The 11,440-nt window shown below is 49.4% G+C and overlaps 1 protein-coding gene across 2 annotated transcripts; it reads left to right on the top strand.

Moving 5' to 3' along the window:
* The first annotated feature begins 411 nt into the window (after positions 1-411).
* ZFAND2A (zinc finger AN1-type containing 2A) lies at positions 412-10,758 on the top strand. 2 transcript variants are annotated; one of them, XM_025863728.2, is made up of 7 exons: positions 412-670; positions 1,726-1,820; positions 2,470-2,564; positions 4,214-4,342; positions 7,973-8,124; positions 8,938-9,021; positions 9,374-10,758. In XM_025863728.2, exons 2-7 carry the CDS (start codon positions 1,766-1,768, stop codon positions 9,390-9,392), a joined length of 534 nt encoding a protein of 177 aa, XP_025719513.2. In that variant the 5' UTR covers positions 412-670; positions 1,726-1,765; the 3' UTR covers positions 9,393-10,758. The 2 variants fall into 2 exon arrangements, with proteins under 2 accessions (XP_025719513.2, XP_073742363.1); XM_073886262.1 differs by lacking the exon at positions 8,938-9,021.
* Positions 10,759-11,440: the final 682 nt, after the last annotated feature.

The following is an 11,440-nucleotide window of genomic DNA, read 5'->3' on the forward strand; positions in this document are numbered from 1 at the left end:
CTCCCCACGGTCAGGCCCCCTCTCCCACTCGGGGCGCCCCCCGCGCCCACGCCGCCCGCTCGTGCCGGCTCCGTACCTCGCGGTGGCACCTCTGCGGCGCGGGCTCGGACCCTCTCAGGGCGCGGCTCCCGGGGAGGCCGCCCCTCCGCACGGCCGCCAGACGGCCGCGGCCTCGCCGCCGTGACTCAGCTTTCCCGCGCCGCGCAGGCGCCGCCTCACCGTGACTCAGCGGCTCCGAGAAGGGGCCGGACTGTTCGAGAAGGGAGGCGGAGGAGCGAGGAGTGGGCGGGCCGACGGGGCCGCGGCGGGGGCGGGATTGGCCGGCCGGGCGCTGACGTCTCCGGGAGCGCCGGGAACGCCGGGAACGCCAAGCCTCAGCGGGGCGAGATTGGCCGGCCGGGCGGTGACGTCATCGGAGCGCGCCGGGCGGATACGCGTCGCGGCGGCTCTTTGGCACCCGAGGCCGGGGATAAATGGCCGAGGAAGCGGAGATACGCGATGCTTCGTTCTCCCGCGGGCTTGGACCGCGCGGGGCCGCCCCGCAAATCCCATTTTCCCCGGCCTTTTGGTCTTGTTCCTCGTGGGTGACCGCTGGAAGGGACATCCAGCCTTCCGTGTCCGCCGCCTCCCGCTCGCCTCCGCAGCCACCCGGGCGCCCGACGGTAGCCAGGTCCGGGGATGGGGGACGCGCGGGGGCCCGATTCGCACGCCGGGGAGGGCTTCAGGTGCTAGCCGAACGAGCCCCCGACCGTGGGCTCTCACCGCTGCTGTGTCGAGGGCTGGGCCCGATGAGACAGCCACGGGCGCGCCTGCCACCGCGGTACTGCGCTCCGGGGCGCGGGCACTGGAGAGCCCGTCTGCAGTTGGGGCCATAGTGAGTGGGCGCGGGGGCGGGAGTTACAGCATCCTTTGAGGGTGTAGGGAAGCTGTGACGGTCGGGACGAAGGCCCCTTTGGAGGAAGTGACTCTGAACCATGACCCGAGGGGAGCTGGGGACAGCATGGCAGACCCTCCTCGGAGTGGACCCTCAGGACCTGACTTCTGGGGAGGGACTTCTTGAGAGTGTTGTGGCTGCTAGGTCCTGGAAGGGATCTCGTGAGGCCTGTTAGGGACTCAGGTTCCCTCTAGAGTAGCTTCAGCCCGTGTCCGCCTGGTTTCCACCATGAGTTAAGCGCTTGCTCTTCTCCCTCCTCAACTCCAGGTTGATTGTTTTTAGGGAGCAAGTTGTAAGTAAAACTCAAGGCATGAGGGTGTTGAGAACGGGAGGGACAGAGTTGAAGTTCTTCGGGAGAGTGTCGTCAACTAACGTGATTGAGTGCCTGGTGACGGTTTTGTGTATGTCAATGAGTATACTCATTACGTGAAATTGTGGCCCAGTTTTTTGCGGACATTGGTGTAAGTTGAATATGGGAAAACCCTGTCAACGTGAGTCAGATGGTTTTAATCAAACCTGAATTCTGGGTGAGCTTTTTCAAGTAAGAAATTAAAGGACCAAGAAACAGTCGGGGTCATAATGGATCCTGAAGGAGCTGGTAACTTGTACTCAAGCTCCTTTTTGCTGAAAAGGCAGCAAGAATTTGTGATGCTTTAGTGCTCTGCAGGGGCCCAGGATGACTTGGGCATTGAATGCTTTCCACAGAAGATGTTTATCTTCTTAGCTGTAAGTTATGAACTCTTGGGACTGAAATTCTGGCCATCGTACTTTTCATATTTTAATTCTTGTAGGTGATCTATCTGCTATCTGTATTTTGGACACTTCCTCATAATGGAGTTCCCTGATTTGGGGAAGCATTGTTCAGAAAAAACTTGCAAACAGCTAGGTAAGTGCTTTTAAGAGAATGTTAGAAAATGTGTGTTTTGTTAGCTGTTTAGTCGGGGAGAACTAGCCGTTTTATTAATTAGCTGTTCCCTGGGTCTTGACTCTGCTGGCTTTTCAGTGTTGGGAGGCTGGCCTGAGGTGCAGGTTCTGTTCAGCCCTGTTATTCAGCATCTGCTGAAGGCCAGGTACCAGGGCCAAGGCCAAGTGGATACAAGTGTGCTGCTTAAATATTTGTGATACTACATGGGATGAGTGTGTTTTGAAAAGAGCTTTATGGGGTGCCTAGGTGGCTCAGTCGGTTAAGCGTCCGACTCTTGGTTTTTGGCTCGGGGTTGTGAGATGGAGCCCTTCGTTGGGCTCCTGAGCTAAGCAGGAAGTCTGCTTAAGTTTCTCTCTGTGCCCTCCCCCTACCCCCCGCAGCCTCTCTCGAAAAGAAAGAAATAAAATCTTGAAAAGAAAACATAGCTTTATAGGTTCTTCAGTATTGCTGGCATTGTGAAATTCATGATCCCCAATTTTTTTCTCACATGTGGTACCTCAAGGATACATTTGATAGGCGTAAAGAACTCAGTGTAGGTAAATAACCTGTTTAATGTGCTCTGTAATTCTTTTGTCCTGATCTTTAAAATGCTATTGTTTTTTTGTTTTAGATTTTCTTCCTTTAAAATGTGATGCATGTAAACAAGATTTCTGTAAAGACCATTTTACTTGTGCTGCACATAGATGTCCCTTTGCATTCAAGAAGGTAATTTATCATACTTCATTCCAAAGAGTCTATTTTTCACTGTCTAAAGCTGTGCTGTCCAAATAGTAGACATTACCCACATATAGCTAGTAATTGCATTAAAATGAAATGAGACTTGAAATCCAGTTTCTCAGTCACACCGTGTAGCCACATTTCAGGTGTTCAGCAGCCACATGTGGCCAATAAGTACTATATTGGACAGTGCGGAGGTGGCACGTTTCCACCATCAGGGAGTTCTGGATGCCACAGCTCTAAAGCAACCGGTTTCATTTTTAGGGGCTCTTGAAGTCAAATTGTTGTATCCAAACCTTCAAAGCTTACTTTGCATGTTAAAATAATCTGCTCCTTTGATTCGTTACGTCGAGAAAAAACATAGCAGTATCTTTGTGAAGCGCAAGAAATAGTTTAATAGTTGACAAGGTATCTAATCTGGGAGGTGTTAAAAAGGCTTATCTGGGTAACTTTGCAGCCTTGGGATCCTATTTAGTGGCAGTAGTACCTGGGAAAAATGGGAAGCTGAAGAGGACTCTAAGAAAACCAACATGTGCGAGTCCAAAGGTGCGCTCCCTCTGTTACTGACTTTGCCGGTGGCCCTTATTCGTTGTGTCTCCGGTGGTTCAGAGGTTATCTTAGTGACTTCTCTGTGTCTGTACTGCTGCTTCCCTAGGGTGGCACTTAGAAACGTGAATGACCTAGCATCATTACATGCTTTCATTCGTGTTGGCCAGGGTCTGACCCTCCAGCATTTTCTAGGTCATCATGGAGGGCGGGTCAGGGTGACTCATTTACCAGGCCCCGATGACTAGGCCACACTTCCCAGTTTATTTGTTGGCTTGACCTCCCATGCCCCTAGATAGGGAGAGTCTGGCTAGAGATCATTAGTAATGCTTTATTTCTCAATATGGCAGACTTGTCAACTGAGGGAGTGCTTCTGGGTGACCCTTCAGCTCAGCCCCTACAGACAGTAGGCCCCATAATTCTTTGATTACCTGTTTGGATGTCAGTTGTCACCTGTTTTCTTGCTGAGCTAAGTTTCCTTAGCTCCTGTCTTGGCTCTGAGGTTTTTTAACTGCTGGGCATGCAGCTGCTGGGTGCTTTGTTCTTCCCTCCAGAGCCCCTACAGTCTTGTGCTTGGGTCATTAGGTACCTGAGAGCTCAGCCTAGCTGTGTGCTCTGTCAGGAGAGTGAATCTCCCTGCGTGTGAAAGTCACAAAAGAACCAGATAGGCTGTTGGCAATTGAAGGGAACTGGAGGGTCTTTATGGCTCGTGTTTTCTTCTTTCTCTCCATTCTGAGGGATTTGGGCTGCTTCACCACTCACCGACATGGTGCTGGACAGACAGCCCTGCTGCCCTGAGACCAGATCAATTTCATTGGCTTCTTTCCTTGGCTGCCTTTTACTGATCATCTCAGGGTCATTTCTACAGTTGGTTAATAGTCTGTCATGTTTCAGTTCCCCTGGATTCCACCTATCTTGAATCTGTAGAGTTGCCTTACTGTTAATCCTTTGTGTTAACAGTGTCCTCTTCTAATGAGCGGTCAGAAGATCAGTGTGTGTACCCTATGTGGTTTTCATTGCAATGTGCTGTCCTACCTTTTTCTTTTGTGAGTTTTGATTGAATCTGGAATATCATCTATCATTATTTTTAGGATGTTCAGGTCCCAGTGTGCCCACTTTGTAACAACCCTGTCCCAGTAAAAAAGGGAGAGATACCAGATGTGGTGGTTGGTGAGCACATTGATCGAGACTGTAACTACCATCCTTGGAAGAAAGAGAAGGTAAGGACAAATTATGTTTACTCTGTGAATGTTTGGTCTTTCTGTAGGGGGGAAAAGGCCGGTTATCTAAATATTTGTAGTCCTAATCAGCTGTGTACAATAATAAAACCTTAGTGATGTGTCAGTGTTTTCCCATGTTGTGATGGCTTGGGTTCTTATAGTTACATGAACATACTCTGAATATTAGAGTCTGCGTTAGGATTTGCTTCCCTTACAGGATTCTTACCTTTTTCTCTCCAGATGGAGAGTTAATGTGGTTTCTAGAACCGTTCTGGGGGGTTTTTTTTGTGGGTTTTTTTTGAAGATTTTATTTAAGAGAGAGAGAGCTCAAGCAAGGGGAGCGGCAGGCAGAGGGAGAAGCAGGCTCCCCAAGGAGCAGGGAGCCCGACGGGGGACTCGATCCCAGGACCCTGGGATCATGATCTGAGCCGAAGGCAGTTGCTTAATCAACTGAGCCACCCAGGCGCCCCTAGAACCATTCTGTTAATGTGCACTTTTCCTGAGCTCCTCCTAGGAAAATCTAAAAGGGTACATAGAATTTGAACATTCAGTGTTCTTGCTTTTGTAGCATTAGTATCTTTGTGAAAGCTCTACATTTGTTCATTTGGAGTAAATCATGTTAGGAAAAACAGTAGGCCCCTCTTCTCCACAGCAGGTGCTTTCAACTCTTAGTCTTGTTTGTTTGGGGTACTTCCTTTTTCTCCAAGTGTGTGTATTGTTGTCTCTTGAGTTTGTCTTGTTCCCCTGTAGTTTTGGGCATTACCTGTTCACCACAGTGTGGGCTGAGCATGGGGTTCGCCCCCCCCGTTCCTACATGGCCACGTCTCTTGCCACTCCCGCCCTCCCAGCAGAGGTGGCGTGTGCTCTTGGGCCGGTGTTCCAGGTCTCCACAGCTGAGAGATTCCCTCTGCATTTTTCTTATGCTAGATCCTAGTTTCCTGCATCTATCTCCCTTACCAGGGGTCCCTAGTCTCCTGTGTCTTGTGTTTTTCTTTCTTAGTTTTCCCTTATTTGTGGGGAGGCCTATGTCCCACTTGCTCCCTAGGAAAGACCATGGAAGATAAATGGGAGGTCATGTATCTCCTGGGTCTTCGTTCTCTTGTTTCTCCTTGATTAGCTGCCTGGGGATGGCAGCCTGGCTTTCAGATCTTTGTTTGAATATTTGCAGGCGCTGGTTCATTTTCTCGTTTCTGCTGTGGCTTTAGAGAATTTCCCAGCTGTTCTACATGGTCCTTTGTGGGACCAGTTTTCTGTCTGGCAGGTTGGAAGCTCTCTCCCCACCCCACTCCTCCCCACCCCAGCCCCTTCCCAGAGTTTGGAAGCTTCACACTGACTGTTCCTGGTGTGGATCTGTCTTCATCTGTTGTGCTAGGTAGGCAGTGGACCCTTCTAAACTGGAAACTCCAGTGTTTCCATCTGGAATGCAATCTTGGATTCTTCAATTTCCTCTAGACTCCTGTGTCTTGGGTGTTGGACCTCCTGGATAGGTCTCCTTTTTTTCCTCCTTAAGTTTTCTTTCCCTGTGCATTCTGTGTCCAGGATGTTTTTTCTGCATCACGGTGAACGTCGTCTTCATGTGCCAGTCTGCAGCACGGTGGGGGCAGTGTGGACTCTCGCCTTTGCTGAAGGTCATCTGCCCAGTCCACCTTCTGTGCTGTGATTTCAAGTCTTTCTCTTGGGCTAATCAGATTCCCCTGAGAAGATGTTCTGCTCCCTGCCTGGAGAGCATGCTCTGGCTTCCAGGATTGTGGAGCCAGGTGGAGAGAGCTCTTGCATCTCCTCTGAAGGGAGTGTGAAATCCTTACTGCCTTCTGAGTGCCCCTCCCATGTTTCTTGTGTTCGTCCTGCCCATTGCTACACCTTCCAGGCCAGCATCCTCTCTCAGACCCTCTGCCGAGCATGCGTCTTCTGCTGGGGTCAGGTGCAACTCTGCTGGTCTATTTCTGAGACTCGCACCACTTCTCCTGTTGTAGTCCCACGGCACCCTGAGCTGCTGCTACGGCTGATTTGTGAGCCTTTGGGGGTTTTGTTTCGTGAATAGTCATCTTCTTGACTTTACCCACCAGTTTACAATTTGGCTTTCTTGTATCTGCCAGGTTCAGTATTACTTGTTTGTGTGCTTTTTTTTTTCCCCTAAAATCTTGCAGCTGTTTGGTTTGTTCCCCCCCCCCCCCGCCTTATTCTTGGCCCTTGTGGGCTTTTTAGAGAATCTTCTTCCTGTTATTTTCATTGTATTTCAGGAGTCAGAGCAAGTATGTGTGCAGTTCTCCTTCCTTAACCAGAAGTCCAAGGAGACTCAAACTGAACTTACCCTCAGTGGATGGCACATAACGTGTGCCCCTCTCCCCTTGGACCGCAGATTCTCAACACCACTCAGGCCTTCCTAGGGTTTGGTCTCGACCAGCTCTGTGGTTTGCCCTTCCCGAAGGCCCTACCAGGTTACTCAGGTTATTTTTCCGAGATGCCCTGCTCCTTTTTTCCCTCTCTTGTTGCTCTCCAAAATAAGTGCGTGGGCTTTGAAGGAGCTTGTCTCCAGGAAATTGGCTTTTGTCAGGCCCAAATCCCAGTTTCCAGTCATGGATCCTGGTTTATAGTTACGAACTACCTGGTCGTTTTACATTAAACACACAACAGTTGCAGTAAATAAGCATAAGTCTTGTTCACTCCCGCTTGCTGCTCTCAGCCTCCAACATGAGAAAATAAGCTCTGTATGCCTTAGCCTAGCACCCAAAACCCTTTATTAACCAGCCAACCCCAGTCCCCCTCCATAACTCCATTCTCTTCACCCCACTCTTGCTGTGCACTGTTAGGCCTTGCCCTCCAGTCCTTCTGGAAGTTCTTCTAAAACCTCCCTGCCTCTATATAAGATCACAGCTGCAGTAGGCATGCTTTCCTCCTGAATTGACAAGGTCTTCGTTCTTGACTCACCCAAGATTCATGACCCAAGCCCGTCCTCTCTCCCCACCCCCGTACCCCAGGGCGGGCATACCCTCCTTTGCTCTCCTGGGGCAGGCACCCTGCATCCCTGCGCTGTGAGCACATGCTGTGGTGGCTGAAGGCAGTCTCTGCCTGCCCGCCTTTGCCAGAGTACTACTGCCCTCGGGCTTCTAGGTGGGTACCTTTTGACCAACATCCTTACTTCACAGAGTCGGCAGTACCTGGGAATTTATATCACTCCCTCACCCCACCCCTATCGCCCCCGGCAAATAAAAACACCCCAAAACCCCAGTAACAGAACGGGTATAGGGACTATAGATACTTCAGCTCCCTGGAATGTCCCCAGAGCCCCTGGAGCCAGCTGTCTTCTGTGGGACTGGACACAGTGTCACAGGCTTGGCGTCCTTCTTTCCATGTCCCTGATCTCCACTCCCCTGGGTTCTGTGGAAGTATTTTTGGCTGAGCATGCCTCCAGTTGTCTCACATGAATCCCCAACTTAAGGTGCTGCTTTTGTGTTTATTTGTTAAAACTTTCCAGTCTCCTCAGTACTCACCTGTTTACCTGGCAGATTTTGAATGAAATCTTGGAATCTTCATTCCTTGTAGCTAAGAACCATTTCTAGTTTAAATGCTGGTAGTCTTATTAGGGGCTTGTTAAATAATTGCTTAGTGAAGCAACTCTTGCTTTCACAGATTTTTATGTACCGGTGCTCAAAAGAGAGTTGCAAGAAGAAAGAGATGCTGCAGGTGGCTTGTGACCAGTGCCGTGGCAGTTTCTGCATTCAGCATAGACACCCTCTGGATCACAGCTGCAAGCACGGGGGCCGCCCCATCGGCACAGCCAGGTGAGAAGAGAGGCTGGCTCTGGCGTACCAGCTCATGTATGGTGACATCAGTGGGCGCGCCTGACCCCCATGGTGGGGATAGGGCAACTTTGAGTGTTGTACCGAACTAAGTTGTTGAGGTGAAATGTTTTTTGTAGGAGTTTGGTTGAATGTAATCTAAATTAAAAATGGATTCTAAATTATAAAGTTGGATTCTAGTTGTATTGTTTCCAGTGGCTGCCAAAACAAAGTACCGAGGCCTGAGCAGCTCCAACAGCAGGAGTTCAGTCTCCCTGCTCTGGAAGCACAGGTCCAAGATGGGGGTGTGGCGGGGCTGGCTCCTCCCAGAGGCTCTGGGCATTCCTTGGCTGTGGGCGTCTCTCCCCCCCCATCCTCTGTGTCCTTCATCACCTGCGTTTTCCTTGTGTGTCTGTGTCCAAATGTCCCCTTTTTATGAGGACACGGTCCTACTGGATTTAGGGTCCTGTCCTTCTCCAGTCTGAGTGCATTTTAGCTAATTACATCTGTGACAGCCTTACTTCCAAATGTCACATTCTGAGGTCCTGAGTGTTTAAGACTTCAGTCTATAATTTTGTGGGGACACAATTCAACCCGTTCACAAGTGGTATAACCGAGAGCACCTTTCTCAAGTCAGTGAAAACTTTTGCCTAAACTGGCTGTTGAGTGGAAGTGGAAGCGTAAATTTACCTTTTAGTTACTGGTAGTTTCTCGTGTTGTCTGGGCCTGAACCAGGCAGAGGTTTTGCTGTGCACACAGCTCTCCAGGTGAGCCGATGAAGGGGTCGATGACTGTTGGTCTGACCTTTCTGTGTAGGTGTGCAGCTGCCAGAGCCTCTGAACACAAGCCGTCAGGAGCCTTAAACACACTGTCCGCCAGTTGGCTGGCTCAGCGACTCAGGTATGGGTCCAGAGGGTGTGCACAAATACAGGTGCTTTGTACCAGGTGGTTCTTGTCCGAGTGACGAGCTTTGAAAAGTCGTTGCAGTGCAGTTAATAACTGACTGGTTGAAATTATTTGCTCCTCCGTTGGCTTAGTTGTAAGGAAGGGTGATAGAAGGTCTGGATGTGAGCTTTCTCGAGCCCCAAATTACCAACGCAGTTCATTCCAGCACGGAGTCTATCTAGCAGTAACATTTTTATAGGTGGTTTCTGAAATAACCTTATTTGGCCTAGAGCTTTTATATGATCAGTTGCTCCTGGTAAATCAAGACAGACCTAAAAAAATAAACTATTCTTTTGTTCTCTTTCAGGGGGAAAGTAAAGAGATGATGTGGCTGTATCCGCCCACACTGGCACACATTAGCTTGTTTTGTGTATCATTTTAGCTTGGTAGGCAGCACTTGTGCTCTGTTGCCTTTGTACTTCTCATGGCAAACAGTCTGAGATGCCAATAAAACTTTTCCAGTAAAATGTACAAATTTTGGCAAAATAAACAGAGGGCTATCGATATTCTAAGTTAGGCTAAGCTACCCCATCAGCCTCTGCTTCCTCCCTCCTGCCCCCCAAATAAAGTGACGTGAAGATTGATCTGGCACACTCAGATCCTTCAGAGGGCAGCTGTGCCCTGGCCTGAGTCCATCAAGAACCCAGGGTTCTGGAAGCCTCGGTCACTTACACAAGCACACAGCTGATTGCACTTGGTCTTCATCTTGTGGCTTCTGACAGGCACCTGAGCCCAGGAAAGGGGGGAGGCTGTGGGCCTATCTTGCTAAGGGCCCTTGTTCAGAGGTGGCCCCTGCACACACACAGTCCCTGTTCTGCTGAGAGAACAGCCCCGTGGCCGTACAGATTCAAGTGCTGGGCTTACCCTGACGGCCTCGGTCTGTGAGAGCGCCCCATGTCCTGTGACCCTGGGCATTGGGAAACATGAAGCAAAATGTCATTTGAGTTGGGTCCTGATCTTAACCCACTGGTCACCCACCTATACATTCAGACCTCTCCTTGCTCCTGGATTAATAAAATCCAGGCGATTATTCCTGGTGTCAGAGCCTCAAAACAATGCGGGGAGGGGCTTCTATTCAGTTTCCATTCCACAAATAGGTGATCAAAACTATTTCTGTGGGCTGTCTTAATTGGTGGTGTTTGTTTTCTGGACCAGTGGTTCTCACACTTCCCAGTGCTCATAATTGTGTGGAGGGCTCTGCTGAAGGGCGCTGGACCCCCCCTCCCAGAGTTTTCTGGTTCTGTGGGTCTGGGTGGGCCTTGAGAATTTGCACTTCTAGCAAGTTCCCAGCAGATGCTGATGCTGCGGGTCTGGGGACCCCACTTGGACAAATCACTTATCTGCCCCCCTGCTGTCCAGTATGTAGTCACTAGCCACAGTTTATGGAACACGGGAAATGCAGTCGGCCCAACTGGGGTTGAATTTTTAGTTGTATTTAACTTAAAGGCAATTAACTTGATGCACTTTTTAGAAAAATCTTCAGTATGGTATGTGGGTCTTGTTCCAACTGTAAATTTTAAATAAAGGTCAACCCTTTCTCATGGAAATTTAATACTCAAATTGAGAATCAAAAACACTGAGCTTTGAAGACAATACCAATAAAGTATGTCATTGTTAAAGTTATTTATTTACATGTTGAAATGCTAATATTTTGGAAATGATGGCTTAAATAAAGCAATAAAGTTAATTTTATCTGTTTGTGTTTTAACTCTGGCTACTAGAAACTTTAGAAACAGGTAGGTGGCTGGCTTTTTTAATGGTTTCGGGTTTTTTGTTTGTTTGTTTTTGAGAGAGAGCAAGCGTGTGTGTGTGTGTGTGTGTGTGTGTGTGCGCGCGCGCGCGAGGGGAGGAAGAGCCAAGCGAGAAGGAGAAGCAGATTCCCCCCTGAGCAGGGAGCCTTACGCGGACTTGATCCCCGGACTCTGGGATCATGACCTGAGCTGCAGGCAGATGCTGAACTGACTGAGCCACCCAGGTGCCTGGCTGGCATTGTAGTTTTGTTGGATGGTGCTGTTCTTGGTCATCCAAACTAAAGGACAGAAACCCACATCTTACCAGGAAGAGAATGGTCAGCTTATGAGTGCTCATGCTTCTGTCTTCGGGTTTGATTAGAACGTTTAGGCTCGGTACAGTGGTCCCCTCTTAGCTCAGGGGTACGTTCCAAGACCCCCGTGGGTGCCTGAGGCTGTGGATTGCACTGGACTCTAGGTATCTGCGGTTTTTCCCTGTACAGACCTGTGGTAGAACTTAATTTTATGACTTGGGCACAGTAAGATGAACTACAGCTAGTAAAAGGGCAATTGCAATTATCCAGGCATACCACATACTATTTGCTTTATTGCGCTTCACAGATCTGTGTTTTTTTACCAATTGA

Source organism: Callorhinus ursinus, unplaced genomic scaffold (genome assembly GCF_003265705.2).
Source record: "Callorhinus ursinus isolate GAN/ISIS: 27379988/994484 unplaced genomic scaffold, GSC_fseal_2.0 scaffold70, whole genome shotgun sequence".
Lineage (NCBI taxonomy): Eukaryota > Metazoa > Chordata > Mammalia > Carnivora > Otariidae > Callorhinus > Callorhinus ursinus.